The 17,707-nt window shown below is 44.2% G+C and overlaps 1 protein-coding gene across 2 annotated transcripts in view; it reads left to right on the plus strand.

The window, feature by feature from the left end:
- Positions 1-17,707, plus strand: part of CARHSP1 (calcium regulated heat stable protein 1) — a 103,758-nt gene that overhangs the window by 64,651 nt on the left and 21,400 nt on the right. For both annotated transcript variants that reach the window (XM_040440858.1, XM_040440859.1), the window contains one exon: positions 1,974-2,174. In XM_040440858.1, coding sequence (XP_040296792.1) covers positions 1,987-2,174 — 188 coding nt within the window. In that variant the 5' untranslated portion in view covers positions 1,974-1,986. The remainder of the gene's footprint in view (positions 1-1,973; positions 2,175-17,707) is intronic.

The raw sequence follows: 17,707 nt of genomic DNA on the forward strand, positions 1-17,707 counted from the left end.
CAGACGGGGTTGGGGATAAGCCTCCCTACTGTCACCCGTAATGCTAGGGAGGCTCATCCGTCTCCCCCCCCCCCCCAGCGAGCCAGGTAAGTAGATTCAGTGTGAGGGGCCCGGGGCATATGGAGGAACATTTGTTAGTCTCGGCTAACCTCTTTAATTGTGGATCCTTACTGGAAACTAAGGAATTGGTTAGGTTCTCCTGTTCATGCAGGCACCACCGATCATGGCTTCTGGGCAGCAGATCATGTTGCTCAGAAACTATGATTCTGTTTGAGGACAAGGGATCGCAGTAGCAATCCCTTGTCCTCACACAGTGAAGGAGATTGCTACATGTAAATGCAGCTTTCTCATCCGTGTTATTGGGGGACACAGGCTTGACCATGGGTATAGCTGTTGCCACTAAGACGGACACTAAGCACAGAGGTGTGAGCTCCTCCCTTCAGCTATACCCTTCCTACAGGGACTAAGCTAAATCAGTTTGTGCAAAAGCAGTAGGAGAAGCAAGACAAAACCGGAAACCAAACTATGTACAGACCCAGAACCACGCAGGCCAGAAAAGGCCCGTAAACGCGAGAACGAGTGGGAGCTGTGTCCCCCAATGAACGGAAGAGAATCAGATTTTACGGTAAGTACAAAAATCTAGTTTTCTCATCCGTGTCATTGGGAGACACAGGCTTGACCGTTGGACGTTACAGGGCAGCCCAGAAGGGTGAGAAAAACAAGAAACCCTCCTGCCAATCAGAGAACCACCATCTGTAAAACTCTACGCCCCAGAGAAGCGTCAGAAGACGCAAAGGTGTGTACCCTGTAAAACTTGGAAAAAGTATGCAAAGACAACTAGGTAGCCGCCTTGCATACCTGCAGGGCCGAAGCCCCATGATGCACTGCCCAAGAGGCCCCCATTGCCCGAGAAGAATGAGCAGTAACCCGGAAGGGTGGGGCCCGGTCACTGACGCAGTACGCTTCCACAATGGCCAAACAAATCTATCGGGAAATGGAAGTTTTAGACGCTGCAAGCCCTCGTCTTGGCCTCTCTGGAATGATGAACAGGGAATCCGTCCACCAGAAAGATGACGTCTGGGACAGATGGATGCGACAGACTCGTACCAAATCCAGAGTGTGAAGCGACTGCTCATGAGGATGAGACGGGTCAGGACAAAATGAAGGGAGAATGATCTCTTCATTAAGATGCAATGCCGACACAACCTTCAAAAGGAAGGACTGAACAGGGCGAAGGACTACTTTGTCCTGATGGAGGATCGGGAAAGGCAACCGACAGGAAAGAGCCGTGAGTTCCGGGAGGACCTCTTGTCGCAGGGACCGATCTTCCACCCGAATTTAGGGTTGCTACATCTAATGGCATGGCTGTTGAAGCCGCCGTACTAAGGGCTTGGGGTTTCTCGGATGCTGTTGTCCCAAAGTGCTCCCCCCCAATGAACGGAAGAGAAAAAGATTTTACGGTAAGTACAAAAATCTAGTTTTCTCCTTCACTGAATGAGCAGCCAACTGTCAAAGGAACGCTTCCTTTCCGACAATCGACTGCAGAATGAATCATCCTGTGTAAACTCACCTTTATATGAATGGATATGATAATCATAATGTCTGTGGTAACTTGTTTTTAGAGGCTCCTCTTGTCATACTCAAAAATACTAAGGTAGCGCTCCACAAAGAATACAACCATCTTTCAATCATAAAGAGAAAAAGTAGTTTGTAGAGAATGAATGTGGTTTTATCATGTTGAGAGCAGTTCTTGAAAATGCAGGCAATGAGACTTTGTAGATAAAGCTGATTTAGTGCTACGTTTTGTTGTTTTTCTGCCACTATGAATGATGCATGTAATCGTCAGAAATGTTTATTTCATTAGCTCCTGCTGGCCTTGAATAGCACATGATGGATCTTTTGTACACGTAACCTTTAAGAACATGTTGAATGAAGCCCATGCATATATCCTGTCTTTGTTCTATGTGTTTCAGATAAGAAGCAGAAATGTCATCTGACTCCACCTCCCCTGTTACTGCCACATCCAGTGAGTCGCCAGTATCTCCTCAATCTCCAGAGTCTCCAAAGACCCTTAACTTACCAGGCCCTCGACGAGTGAGAGATCGCTCTCCATCTCCTATGAGACACCTCGTACCTAGTCCACTCCCCACTAGACGTACAAGAACATTTTCTGCGTGAGTCTGAAAAATTCTTCTTTTAATCTTCAGAAAGCTGTTTAGGTCAATAACAGCCATCAGCTTTATGTCTGCAGGTTAATGAGCTGCATAAACGCCAAAATCAATTTGGTACGGCCTTGTGGTAAATGGGAGCATTACAAAATAATTGATGGTTAAAACAGTGGCAAGGCCCTAAAGTTGATTATCCTTCAGTGCTGAACCAGAGGGAAGGACAAAAAAAAAATCATATCTTTTGTTTCATATATGAGGGAAAAACGAATTTCTTACTCTTTTCATTAAAGGGGTTCCCCCTGGGCATGATGGGGATAAGTGATTGTCGGGCTTCGTCCACTGGATGTAGTGGCAGTTGCGTATGTCCACTGCTGCTCTGTTCAACTTTATGGGGTCCGCCAGAGATGAAAGGGTTCTGCGCTCAGCTATCTCCAGCAGGCCCATAGAGGTGAATGGAATAGCAGTGGACGTGTGTGACCACTACTCCATTCAGACTGAACACAGGACCCCCATTCTCGTGGTTGGCAGAAGCAACACATGTCAGTTCCAGTTAATGGATGAATTGGGTTGGTGCAGATTTATAAGACTGCTTATATTGGAAGAAAGGGGAAAATTACTTATTTTAAAACACATGAAAATTAGAAAAGTCAAGAAGAAAGCTGAGAAATACTTAGGACAACCAGATTGAATCACTCTGTGACATCTCAGAGGATTCCTTAGACACCCACCAAGATCAATCAGCAGCGCATATACCCTGTAACTCTTAGTATTATTTCAGGAAGGCCTTCCGGGTCCAATATAAACTCATTCACAACATGGCAGACCAATCGTAGTCTCGCTGCTCTTACAGCAATGGATGTCCCTTTATCTTGGTAATAGGCCGAGGTACTGTATGAAAATGTAATTAGACAGATTTCTCTACAGTTCATTCATATTTAATTAGATCACCCATTAACTACTGGTAAATCTTCCCAAACTGTGTCTTTTGTCTGGATTGTACAGTACTTTCTTTAACCCCTTGAACATTGTCGCACGTACTATATTATTATTCTTACTTCTGAACCCTTCTTTTTACCTTTGCTGGTATATTTTACTTATTCAAATCTATTTCCCAGGAAGTACATACTGTGACTGGAACTGTTGCCTCAAATGGCTCGGTTTTAAAGTCTCTATAGTTATTATACTATATATTTCCTTTGAAAATGTATTTAAGGCTGAAGATCTTAGGTTATTAAAGATATAAAGGGGTTTTCTTCTGGATAGGTCATCGGTATCTAGTGGTGGTGGGGGGTCCGACGCTCGGGACCTCCGCCGATCAGCTGCTTGAGAAGGCATCGCCACTCACATTTGTGCCGTGGTCTTCTCGCAGCTTTCCCTAGGCCAGTGACTACCCATTCCTGTCATGTAGCCTAGGAGCAGCTTGAAACCGATTTTGGAGGTGACCGACTCCCTTCTACCTCTTTATGACCAGCTATTTTTTCAGTTTTTGACTCTGTGTTTAAGCAGCTGTAACTTTTTTTGTTTTTTCATTGACATGGCTGTATAAGCAGGGCTGTGGAGCTGGTAAGCAAATTTTTTACTTCGACCCCCTGCATTTTACCACACTCTGAATAATTTAGTAGTAACAAATTGAATGTACTGTAGTAAAATGGTGTGTAATCATGTATACAATCAGACTACTTGTACATATTTATTGGAATACAATTTCTGAGATTCCTGATGTTTTTCTAAGTTCCTGGAAGTAGATATGTAATGCACTGGAAACATTGTTATACACCTAATAATTGTAAGATCTTGGAATTTGTCCACAGAACAGCTTAAAAAAGCTCTATATGTATATCCTGGAAACACAGAGAATTGTGTGCAAGTCTAAATGGGAATAAAAGAAACATGTATAAACTGGAGCTGCCATAGAATGGTTTTCCAGGAGTAAATAACTTTTCACAGGAGCCCACAGCCTGCCTCCACTATGGAAACTATCATACTTACCTGCTATCTGCTCTGGTCCTGCGCGCTCGCTCCCATGTGTCTATCTTCCGGTCCAGCATGATCATTTGCTCTGCTGCAGCCAATCACTGGATTCAGCGCTGATGTATCCACAAGAGCCACATCACCTCTGAAGTCAGTTGTTGGCTGCAACAGAGCAGATGAGCTTGCCTGTGCAGGGGAAGAATTAAAGTGTAATTGTGGTTTATGGTTTAATGGGTCTATCAAAGTTGTAACTGAGCGTTACTAAGAGTCTGTCTTCAGCGTTTTTCCGAGCACTTAAGAAGCCTATGTGTAACAAGTCATAGGCAGGGTGATGGACAGTGATAGTTAGGCCACATGTCCTGAGGTAGTGACAAGAAGCGGCCAGGACTTCTTTCACTAATGAAGCATATTACCAAAATGTTTAACATCCCTGTCCCTACACAATATTAAAAATAAAACGACAGCTACACTTTAAACAAGCTGCGGACCAAAAGATGGACACAAGGGAGCCGACATGCAGGACCAGAGCGCTGGTAAACCCAGGTAAGGCTACTTTCACACTTGCATTGTGGTGTCCGGTTTTGAGATACGGCACAGGGTCTCAAAACCGCAGCAGTCCCCATTTATTGTCAGTGGGGACAAAACTGAACAGACCGGAACGGAGGACATCAGAATGCATTCTGTTCCGGTTTGTTGCGTTCCCATGCCATTTTTGTGTCCGGCTTGGGAAACTGAACAAAACCCTGTAAGTCAATGGTCCCGGATCATTTTTTATTTTTTTATTTTTTCAATATAATACAACCAGATCAGATATGCCTGCCGGATCTCAAAACCATACAGCATAAACACATATGTGAAAGTAGCCCAAGTATGATTCTTTGCATAGCGGAGGCAGGTGGCGGGCTACTGTGAAAAGTTATTTATTTCCGGACAACACCTTTAATGCTGTCTACCTGTTCTGTCCAGTAGTTCTGAGATGACTGCAGGCATGCCCAGCGTTGAACATCCACCTTTGGTCTTCACTACTGAGCATGTGCAGCACAGTTTCAGGAATTGTAATTAAGGGCCTTGTAGCAGCATGAAGATACCTAGTATAAGGCCTCTTTCACACTAGCATTACGAATGAGTCAGTTTCTCTTCAGGGAAGTCTGTTGCAAGCAAGTTAAATCAATTTCATCTGCGATTGTGTTCAGTTATGATTTTTGTGTGCAGATGCAATCAGTTTTTCAAGCTTTTTTTTCCACACACGTAAAGAAAAATTGAAGAATAACACTCATCTCCTAGCAACCATCAGTGAAATATGCATTGCATCCTTCTGTTTTTCACACAAGCCCCTCTATGGATGAAAGACTGCGTGAAAAAAGTTAATTTTTCCTGAACACAAAGATAATTCGTGAGAAACAACGCTTATGTACACAGACCCACTGAAATTAATGGGTCAGGATTCAGTCCGGATGCTTTGTGGTCACTACATGGAAAAATCGCTCTTGTGAAATTAGCTCATAGTATAAGGATAGGAGAGAACACAGGAGAGGTGAGAACTGATTATCTATCACCACTAGAACACCCTGCTTATCACTGCTTTTATAGTATAAGGACAGGTGAGAACACAGCAGAGGTGAAATAATGTACTTTGTAATTTATGTACATATTTTGTGTTCCAAATATAGAAAGATACCTTTTTATAAGTGTTTCCATATCATTACCACGACGGCCATACAAGGAGATTGACCCCTGACCTCTATAGGGGCAGGAAGCAAAGAAAGGTTTAAATACCCCCCCACCCCCCCTCCCACCACCAAACACCAGTGTTTCCTGTCCCTACAGAGGACAGGGGCGGAGAAAGGTCTCCGCAGGCAGCTGCCGGGGAGATGACGGTCCCGAAGTGGATGGAGTCGCGTACCTGCTTCAGCGGGGCCCCCCTGTCAGCCCGCGGTCTCGTACTAACGCCGGGAGAGGGAGAGCCTCGCCTCCGGTTGATCTGGGGCCTGCTCCCGGAGCACAGAACGCCCGCTGGTTCACTGAAACCATGCCGGTTTGTGCGCCCAGCGCCATGCGGCGCTGTACAGATTCGTCACTTCCGGGTAGCTGTGACGTTTCCGGAAGTGACGCGGAAGGGGGGCCGGCTTCGGGAGGCGGGAGAATTCAAATGGATCCTCCTGCTGCAGCGTCCTGCGGTGAGTGCTTACCATCTCTGGCTATCCTTCAGGATGTCTGCGTCTGAGCATACTGAGGCCTCTACTCTGCCGTCCGTAAGTTCCCCATAGGGGAGAGTTTTCTTCCTCTCTCACCTGGGCACATTATTGATGGGTTTTTTTCTTGGCTTTTCCAGACTTCTAAGGATTCTCTGAGAAAGCCCAAGAAGTCATCAAAGTGTATTTCATGTCTTAATCGACTACCTGATGACCACCCTAAGAAGTTGTGCAGGGATTGCATTTCTAAAATTGTCCGTGAGGAACAGCCGTCCCTCATGGACGAGATTAAGTCTATGATGCAGGAAGAGATTAAATCCTCCTTTGCGGCTTTTTCTTCTCTTCAAACAGAGAAACCTGTTTCGGAGCCCCCCGCCAAACGCCACAAATCAGACGATTATATTTCATCCGATTCTGAAGTTTATGGCGGTTCGGCTTCCTCCTCTAGACATATGGAGGATGAAGATAAGCTCTCTGAACGAGAATTTTCAGAGAACAGAAGGAAATTTTATTTCTCCTCTGAGGATATGCCCGAGCTTTTAAAAGCCGTCAGAGCTACTATGGGAGTAGAGGAGGTGCCTTCTACTCCATCAGTACAAGATGAGATGTTTGGAGGTCTCAGGGTGAAGAAATCCAGAGTCTTCCCTATTAACGATAATATCAAGGGGATGATTTTGGATGAATGGGCAGATCCGGAGAAACGGCTAGGAGTTGCCAGATCCTTCCAAAACCGGCTTCTCTTTGATCAAGAAGAAGCTAGGACCTTTAATACCATCCCTAAAATTGACGCCCAGGTAGCTAGGGTCAATAAAAAAAAACAGCCTACCATTTGAGGATGCCTCTCGGCTCAAAGATCCATTGGATAGAAAAGCTGACGGCCTATTGAGAAGGTCCTGGGAGGCGGCCATGTTCACGCTTAAATCGAACATAGCAGCCACATCAGTTGCCAGATCTATGTTCATCTGGCTCTCAGAGTTAGAGAATAGGGCCTCCAGCGATTCCTCAACAAATGAGATTTTGGGTGCTATTCCCCTGTTAAAATCTGATACAGCTTTTTTAGCGGACGCCTCCGCGGAGTCGGTACGTTTTGCAGCAAAGGATGCGGGTCTGTCTAATGCAGCTCGCCGTGCCTTGTGGGTGAAATGCTGGTCGGGGGACAAAGTGTCAAAATCCAGACTATGTGGCATCCCCTTTTCTGGAGAGTATGTCTTCGGACCAGAATTAGAAAAAAATCCTAGAAAAGGCCTCCGATAAAAAGAGAGGTTTTCCGGAGGAAAAAGTCTATAAAAGGAAGTATCCCTTTCGTGCCCCTTCCAACCAAAGTAGTCAGTAGACTGGTAAGGGCAAGTCAGGCCGTTTCAGTTACCCCAAAGGGGGGAGGGGTAGGGCTCCCGCCTCTGCCCCCCCAAAAAAGAAATGGAATCCAGTGACATCAGGGTAGGGGGGAGATTGAGGATGTTTTTTTCCCCGTTGGGAGGAGATATCCTCAAACTCCTAGGCTCTGAGGATTGTAGAGTCAGGTTACAGAATACAATTCTCGGATTCTCCCCCAAAGAGATTTCTAGTCACCAAGGTTGCGATCCCCTTCAATCATCCTATTCACGTGGGCATTCGGGAACTACTCGCAAAAGGGGTAGTGGTGGAAGTACCACGATCCGAACAAGGAAAGGGGTTCTATTCGAAGGAGGGATCCTATCGCACAATAATAAACTTAAAGCGCCTGAACAGGTACATTACCTATCAAAAATTCAGGATGGAGACCCTAAGATCCATAGTTCCTCTGCTCCAGAACAATTCAGTAATGTGATCTGACCGACGCCTACTATCATGTACCGATACATCCCAGCTCTCAACGGTTCTTAACCCCTTCCCGACCGCAATCTGTATATATACGTGATAGCTGCACATACCCCGTGCAGCTACCACGTATATAAACGTCAAACCAGCTCTTTAATCCAAGCGCTGCAAAGCGCTTGGATTAAAGCTTCTGCCCGAGCCCTGCTGCTGTCACGGACAGCATACAGTCTAGTAATGCTGGCAAGGGACCAATCAGAGTGGCCCCTTGCCGACAATCGATCCAATTGGTTAGTCTGAGCAGACTAACCAATCGGATCGCGGCAGTGAAAAAAATGCTGGTTTCATGCTCTGATCTGCGCTCTGCAGATCAGAGCATGAAATCAGGTAGGGTCCTCATAATACCCCCCCATCTGTGCCCCCGATCTGTGGCTGTGCACCCCATCTGTGCCCCTCCAAGCCCCCCTTGTGTCCGCCTGCAGCTCATCTAGAGGCAGCTGCCCTGATGCAGTCCGCCCCCTCCCCATGCATTCATTCTCACCCGCCCCTCCTGCCCCAGCCTCCCTCGAAATTGGCGGCCATACCCTCCCGATCCATCCCCTTTCCAGCGCTGCCCCCAAACCCCCCCGATCCCCCTGCTGTGTGTGATGGCGGCGGCTCCATTACTGAGCCGCCGCCATCAGCAGAGTGTGTCAGCTCTATGCTGACACTCTGCTGTAACCCCATAGATGCCGCGGTTGCAGCATTTATGGGGTTAATAGAGGGAGGGAGCTCCCTCTCTCAACCATCGGGGCTGCAGCGCTGTGATTGCAGGACCCGATGGTTGCCATGGCAACCGGACGCTTTGCAAAAGCGTCCGCTGTTGCCACCTACAGGGCATTACAGGGCATCTAATAGTATTATACTTTGCAATGCAAGAGCATTGCAAAGTATAGTACAGCCATCAGCCCCACTGGATCTTCATGATCCAAGAGGGACTTGATAAAAAAAGAAAGTGAAAATAATAAAAATGAAAAATAAATAAATAAATAAAAATGTAAATTAAAAAAAGAAATTGCCTTTTCCTATAAAAAAAAAAAAAATACACATATTAGGTGTCACCGCGTCCGTAACAACCGTCTCTATAAATATATCACATGATAGACCCCGTCCGATAAACACCATAAAAATAAAATTAAAAAAAAGTGCCAAAAAAGCTATTTTTGTCACCTTACATCACAAAAAGTGCAACAGCAAGCGATCAAAAAGGCTTATGACCCCCAAAATAGTACCAATCAAACCGTCACCTCATTCCGCAAAAAATGATACCCTATTTAAGACAATCGCCCAAAAAATAAAAAAGCTATGGCTCTCAGACTATAGAGACACTAAAACATAATTTTTTTTGGTTTCAGAAATGCTATTATTGTGTAAAACTTAAATAAATAAATAAGAAAAAGTATACATATTGGGTATTGCCAAGTCCGTAACTATCTTTTCTATAAAACTATCACATGATCTAACTCCTCAGATGAACGCTGTAAAAATAAATAAATGAAAACTGTTCCAAAACAGCCAATTTTTGGGTCACCTTGCCCCATAAAGTGTAATAATGAATGATCAAAAAATCCTATGTACCCAAAAATGGTACCAATAAAAACCTCAACACTTTCTGCCAAAAACGAGCCACTGCACAAGACTATCGGCAGAAAAATAAAAAACATATGGCGTTCAGAAAACCAATCCAGCACAATCTGCCTTCCAAAAACCGTATGGCATTCCTTTCCTTCTGCACCCTGCCGTGTGCCCGTACAGCAGTTTACGACCACATGTGGGGTGTTTATGTAAACCGTAGAATCAGGGTAATAAATATTGAGTTTTGTTTGGCTGTTAACCCTCAATGTGTTAAAGAAAAAAAAATTATAAAATGGAAAATCTGCCAAAAAAGTGAAATTTAGAAATTTCATCTCCATTTTCCTTTAATTCTTGTGGAACGCCTAAAGGGTTAACAAAGTTTGTAAAATCCGTTTTGAGTAACTTGAGGGGTGTAGTTTCTACAATGGGGTCATTTATGGGGGTTTCCACTATGTAAGCCCCACAAAGTGACTTCAGACCTGAACTGGTCCTTAAAAAGTGGGTTTTGGAAATTTTCTTAAAGAATTGCTTCTAAACTTCTAAGCCTTCTAACGTCCTAAAAAAATAAAATGACATTGCCAAAATGATGCCAACATAAAGTAGACATATGGGAAATGTTAAGTAATAAATATTTTATTAGGTATCACTTTCTGTTTTAGAAGCAGAGAAATTGAAATTTGGAAAATTGTGAATTTTTCCAAATTTTTGGTAAATTTGGGATTTTTTTCATAAATAAAGGTGAAATATATTGACTCAAATATATGACTAACATGAAGTACAATGTGTCACGAAAAAACAATCTCAGAATGGCGTGGATAAGTAAAAGTGATCCAAAGCTATTACCACATAAAGTGACGCATGTCAGATTTGTAAATTTTGACCTGGACACTGGGGCATCAATGACCCTTGGTCATGAAAGGGTTAAGGTTCGCGGTCAGAGACCATCTGGGCAGAATTCTCAATTACAAATTCACCTCTTTTCCCTTCGGCATATCATCAGCCCCTCGAGTTTTTAAAAAACTAATGATCGAGGTAGTGGCTTATCTAAGGAAGGAAGGTCTGACAGTTTTTCCATACTTAGACGATTTTCTGATCTCAAACAGTTCCGCTCTTCTGCAGAGAGATCTAATTTTTTTCCGTCAAAGCCAAGAGGGACTGGGTTGGTTGATCAACATAAGAAAATCACAGTTAGATCCGACAACAAAGATCCAGTTCCTGGGGGTTATTCTGGATTCCCAGAAACAGATAACCTGTTTACCTCAGAGCAAGATACAGGACATCCAAAAGAAAATCTCCATCTTCAACTCAGAGTTTCTGCTCCATCAGAGACTCAATGAGTCTCCTGGGGATCCTCATATCCTGCATACCGTCCGTTCAGTGGTGTCAGATCCATTTCCGAACCCTGCAGATGTGGATCCTCAGGGTCTGGGATAGAAGGGAATCTTCCCTAGACCAAAAGGTGATCATCCCTCAGAGGATAAAAACCTCCCTCCTTTGGTGGAAAAACAGGCTCAATATCTCCAGGGGGGCGAAGTGGTCAAAGAATACCTATGCCCAGATCACCACGGATGCAAGCCAGTACGGTTGGGGAGCGAAGGTCGGAGATGTTTATTACCAGGGAGTCTGGCCAAAATCTTTCAGTCTCCAGTCATCAAATCTTCGAGAATTGATGGCAGTCTGGGAAACTCTAAAGCAAGCAAAGATTCATCTTCAAGGCCATCACGTAAGAGTCCTGTCAGACAATACGACAGTGATAAAGTATTTAAATCATCAGGGAGGCACGGGTTCGAGCAGCCTGCTGGATTTGTCGGCAAAGATATTCACCTGGGCCGAAGCGAATGTCCAGTCAGTGTCTGCAGTCCACCTGAAAGGGTCCCTAAATGTGGAAGCAGACTACCTAAGCCGGGCAAAGAGAGACCACTCAGAATGGTCCTTAAACGAGGAAGTCTTCCTGATGATATCGGACAAGTGGGGGAGACCAACAATAGATCTCTTTGCCACTCGAGTAAACTCAAAATTGCCAGTTTTTTGTTCCCTACATCCCAGAGACAGCACGAGATTTCTGGACGCTTTCTCTTTCAGATGGAACCAAGGTCTCCATTACGCTTTCCCTCCTCTTCCGTTAATACCGAGGGTGGTACAGAAGATCATACAGGACAGTACTTCAGTCATACTAGTAACACCCTACTGCCCAAAGAGGAGCTGGTTCCCAATCTTGTGGAACCTTGCCAGTGAGGATCCTTGGATTCTACCAAGGAGACGAGACATCCTTCACCAAGGTCCGATTCTACACCCGGACTTCCTCAACCTAGCAGCCTGGATCCTGAGACCCAGATCCTAAAGCATCAGGGACTATCGGATGCAGTAATTTCAACTCTAAAGGCTTCCAAAAAGAAAGTCTCACCTTTTCAATTTACCTGAAGATTTGGAAACTGTTCTGCTCGTGGTCAGGTTCGCCCTCACCGAATACCTCGGCTCCAAACATCCAAATGATTCTGGACATTTTACAAAAAGGCTTTGACATGGGATAAAGACCATCCACACTCAAGGTACAGGTATCAGCCCTCAGTTGCTTTTACGACACCGAACTGGCGAACCATAGGTGGATAAAGCGATTCATGAAGGCAATAACGAGGTTATGTCCGACTCTAAGGTCTCAGGTCCCTACCTGGGATTTAGACATCGTCCTTAGGGGACTATCACATCCTCCATTTGAACCTCTGAGTGACTGCTCGCTGAAGCTAAAATCCTACAAAACTGCATTCCTGGTTGCCATCACCTCAGCCAGAAGAATAAGTGAACTACAGGCACTTTCAATTAGAGAGCCTTACCTACAGGTCCTGGACGACAGGATAATTCTAAAACTAGATCCGTGTTTTCTACCGAAAGTAGTCTCGAAATTTCATAAAGACCAGGAGATCACTCTTCCTTCCTTGTTTAACAACCCATCTAATGATTGGGAATCTACCCTTCATTCACTTGATGTCAGACGGGCAGTACTGGATTACCTAGAGACCACTAAAGAATTTAGGAAGTCAGACTGCCTCTTTATCCAGTTTGGAGGAAGAAACAAGGGTCAGAAAGTTTCCAAGTCCTCCATTGCCAGATGGATCAAAGCTACCATCGCTTCTCGTTATTCCCTACAGAATCTTTCCTGCCCTGATGATATCAGAGCCCACTCTACCAGGGCAATGTCATCTTCTCAAGCAGAAAGAGCGGGTGTCTCCCTTGAGGAGATCTGTAAGGCAGCCACTTGGTCCAGTATCCATACTTTTGCCAAACATTATAGATTGGACCTTTTCAAAAAGACTGATATGTCTTTCGGACAAAAAGTCCTTCAGTCTGTGTCCCCCCCCCCCCCCGTAGATTCATATTTGATATACCTCCTTGTATGGCCGTCGTGGTGATGATATGGAAAGCCGGAATTAGTACTTACCGGTAATTCATTTTCCATGAGATCACCACGACGGCCCATATTTCCCTCCCTGTTAATTACTTGGGGGTTGATATGATGAAATATCTTCTCCTGTTTATTATTTTTTTCACGTGTGTATCCACCACCCTTTACTCTGGTATTTTGGAAGCACTGGTGTTTGGTGGTGGGAGGGGGGGTATTCTCTGCTTCCTGCCCCTACAGAGGTCAGGGGTCAATCTCCTTGTATGGCCGTCGTGGTGATCTCATGGAAAATGAATTACCGGTAAGTACTAATTCCGGCTTTTTTTGTTTGTTTTTTTGTATTTTTACTTTTACATAAGGTACACATGTTCTGTCGTCTTACACGTTCACACAGTGTGCAGTCTGACATTCAGCATAAACTATTCCTGTCTTCCAAATAAGAGGACTGTTCTTTGTAGTCTAACTTGTTTATTGGTAAAACATGAGTATTTGATCGATTAGTAAAACTATAAGAATGCAAATAACATGAATAAGTATATAGCATAGCATGTACTGTAACACTGAAGCACATAGTAAAATCCTTTATACTAATTAGACTTTACTTTGAGGGGTGTCTCAATTTTTGAACTAGAGCACCTACCCTGAGGGGACAGTGGTGTGCGGGTCCCTTTTTCTTAACTATTTTTGGACCACATAGTAAAATGTCTGCCTAACATAGGACTTCATGTCTAACACCTAACAGTTATAACAACTTCCCTGAGTAATAATGATAACTAGCTGAACAGCTCTGCATAACATAATGTCCCTGAAACAAAGATAGATCTCTAACCAGATACAAGGATAGTGGAGTTTAAGAAGGAGATATGCAGAAGGACAGCTCTGCTGATGTGCCCTGGAGACTACAGACTTCTCTTTCCCAGGATGCCTTGCAATAACCCACAATACATTGCACTACCCACAATGCAGTAGTCTTTCTAACAAGAAAAACAAAGTGTAATATAACTTAACACCGTTAGATGGTGCTATAACCACACTAATCACTACAGAAATACTAAAACTGTGGCAGATGTGATCTGTAATGATTTTCTCTAAGGCCTCATGCACACGACCGTTGTTTTGGTCCGCATCCGTTGCTCGGTTCCGTGGCCCCGCAAAAAGAAATATAACCTGTCCTATTCTTGTCCGTTTTGCGGACAAGAATAGGCAATTATATCAATGGCTGTCCACGCCGTTCCGCAAATTGCGGAACGCACACGGACGCCATCCGTGTTTTGCGGATCCGCAATTTGCGGACCGCAAAACACACAATGGTCGTGTGCATGAGGCCTTACCCTGCTGGGCACAACAAAACACAATAGCATTTTATTGCTTATTACTTTTGAATGTTTTTAAATGATTACATGTTTTTATAACCCCATTAACCACTTCTACCCCGGGCCAGTTTTCACCTTCCTGCCGAGGCCATTTTTTGCAAATCTGACATCTCACTTTATGTGGTAATAACTTTGGAACGCTTTTATTTATCCAAGCAATTCTGAGATTTTCTCGTGACACATTGTACTTCATGAACTTCAACTTCAACTAAATTTGAGTCAATATATTTCACCTTTATTTATGAAAAAATCCAAAATTTACCAAAAGTTTCTCTGCGATTAAAACAAAGTGATACCTCAAAATATTTATTACTTAAAATTCCCCATATGTCTACTTTATGTTTGTATCATTTTGTAAATGTCATTTTATTTTTTTAGGACCGTTAGAAGGCTTAGAATTTTAGAAGCAATTCTTAAAATGTTTAAGATTTCCAAAACCCACTTTTTAAGGACCAGTTCAGGTCTGAAGTCACGTTGTGGGGCTTACATAATAGAAACCCCCCATAAATTACCCCAGAGCAGGTTGTTACGGACACAGCGATATCTAACATATCTACTTTTTTTCATTTATTTCACTTTAGCACAATAGCATTTTTGAAGCACAAAAAAAATCATACCTTAGTGTCTCAGGTAGGGTCTCATTTTTTGTGGGACGAGGTGACTGTTTTAGGGCTCTTTCACACTTGCGTTCTTGTCTTCCGGCATAGAGTTCCGTCGTCGGGGCTCTATGCCGGAAGAATCCTGATCAGGATTATCCTAATGCATTCTGAATGGAGAGAAATCCGTTCAGGATGCATCAGGATGTCTTCAGTTCCGGAACGGAACGTTTTTTGGCCGGAGAAAATACCGCAGCATGCTGCGCTTTTTGCTCCGGCCAAAAATCCGGAACACTTGCCGCAAGGCCGGATCCGGAATTAATGCCCATTGAAAGGCATTGATCCGGATCCGGCCTTAAGCTAAACGTCGTTTCGGCGCATTACCGGGTCCGACGTTTAGCTTTTTCAGAGTGGTTACCATGGCTGCCAAGACGCTAAAGTCCTGGCAGCCATGGTAAAGTGTAGCGGGGAGCGGGGGAGCAGCATACTTACCGTCCGTGCGGCTCCCCGGGCGCTCCAGAGTGACGTCAGGGCGCCCCAAGCGCATGGATCATGTGATCACATGGATCACGTCATCCATGCGCATGGGGCGCTCTGACGTCACTCTGGAGCGCCCCGGGAGCCGCACGGACTGTAAGTATACTGCTCCCCCGCTCCCCGCTCCTACTATGGCAACCAGGACTTTAATAGCGTCCTGGGTGCCATAGTAACACTGAACGCATTTGGAAGACGGTTCCGTCTTCAAATGCTTTCAGTACACTTGCGTTTTTCCGGATCCGGCGTGTAATTCCGGCAAGTGGAGTACACGCCGGATCCGGACAACGCAAGTGTGAAAGAGGCCTTATTTGTACAATTTTTGGGAGCATACGCCTTTTTGATCGCTTTGTGTTGCAATTTTTGTGATGTAAGGTGACAAAAAAACAGTGACAAAAAAGGAATTTTTTTTTTTTTACCATGTTCACCTGGGGGTTAAGTCATGTAATATTTTTATAGAGCTGGTTGTCACGGACGCAGCGATACCTAATATGTATACTTTTATTTATTTCAATTTAACACAATAATTGCATTTTTGAAACCCAAAAAATTATGTTTTACTGTCTCCATATTCTGAGAGCTATAGTTTTTTTTTTTTGGGTGATTCTTATGTAGGGGCTCTATTTTTTGCTAGATGAGGTGACAGTTTTATTGGTACCATTTTGGGGGGCATACGCCTTTTTGATCGCTATGTGTTGCACTTTTTGTGATGTAAGGTGACAAACAAAAATGGCATTTTTTTTTTTAAACCGTTTTTATTTTTTTTACGGTGTTTATCGGACGGGGGTGGATCACGTGATACATTTATAGATCCGGTCGTTACGGATGCGGCGATACCTAATGTGTGTGTGTTCTATTTTTATTTTTTTATATAAAATCAAGGGAAAGGGGTGTTTTTTTGTTTTTTTTTTACTTGAAACTTTATTTTATTTTTTTAATCTTCTTCTTTTTTTTTTTTTTTTTAACTATTTCTGTCCCACTCTGGGACTTTACTTTTGGGGATCTGATCCCCTCTGCAATGCATTACAATACATCTGTATTGTAATGCATTGTCTGTTAGTGTATTACACTGATTCATACACTAACAGGTTGCCTAGGAGACCCAGCCTGAGGCTGAATCTCCTGGGCACCTGTAGAAGGCAGGTCCCGATGCCGTTCAAGGCATTGGGCAGCCTCTGCATGGCATCGGGCTGCCTTCTCACCCAATCGGGTCCCCAGCAGCATGGGGACCGGATGGGCTCCCTCACCCACCGCAAATCCCTTCTATGCAGCGGTCAGCACTGATCGTGGCATAGAAGGGGTTAATCCATCGGCTTGTACAGCGATGCCGGCGGCTATCAGTGACTTCCGGGCCCCGGCAGTGATCGGGCGCGCACCGCTCTGGTGCCTGCCCGATCACCATGACGTAATATACGTCTAAATGCGGGAACGCACCTGCCGCCATGACGTACTATTACGTCATATGTCAGGAAGGGGTTAAGGGGAACCTGTCATCAACTTTATGCTGACCTCACTGATGGCAGCATAAAATAGTGACAGAAATGCTGATTTCAGCGGTGTCACTCATGAGCTAAAAGTTAGTGGTTGCTGAGAACCAGCATCATAATCATTACAGCCCAGGCCTTGAAAAGAGTCAAATCTACTTGAGAAGAGTCATGGTTATTCATAATCTCCTGCTCTCCCCGCCCATCTGCTGATTATTGGCAGTTCTCTCCTAGAGAGAAAGGGAGAAAACTAGGTAGACTTTTCTTTCATGACTTTTCTCAAGTAGATTTGACTCTACTTTTATAATAGACAGTAATACCTCCAAAATTAGTTATTAATTTATATTTCCCATATGTCTACTTCATGTTTGGATCATTTTGCGAATGCCATTTTATTTTTTGGGGACGTTGGAAGGCTTGGAAGTTTAGAAGCAAATCTTGAAATTTTTCAGAAAACTTCCAAAACCCACTTTTTAAACCCTTAGGGACACATGACGTACCGGAACAGCATGTTTCCCGAGTCCTTAAGGACCCATGACGTACCGATACGTCATGGGTTTAAACCGCGATTGCGGCGGGGGTTA

This window comes from Bufo bufo, chromosome 7, assembly GCF_905171765.1.
Source record: "Bufo bufo chromosome 7, aBufBuf1.1, whole genome shotgun sequence".
NCBI lineage: Eukaryota > Metazoa > Chordata > Amphibia > Anura > Bufonidae > Bufo > Bufo bufo.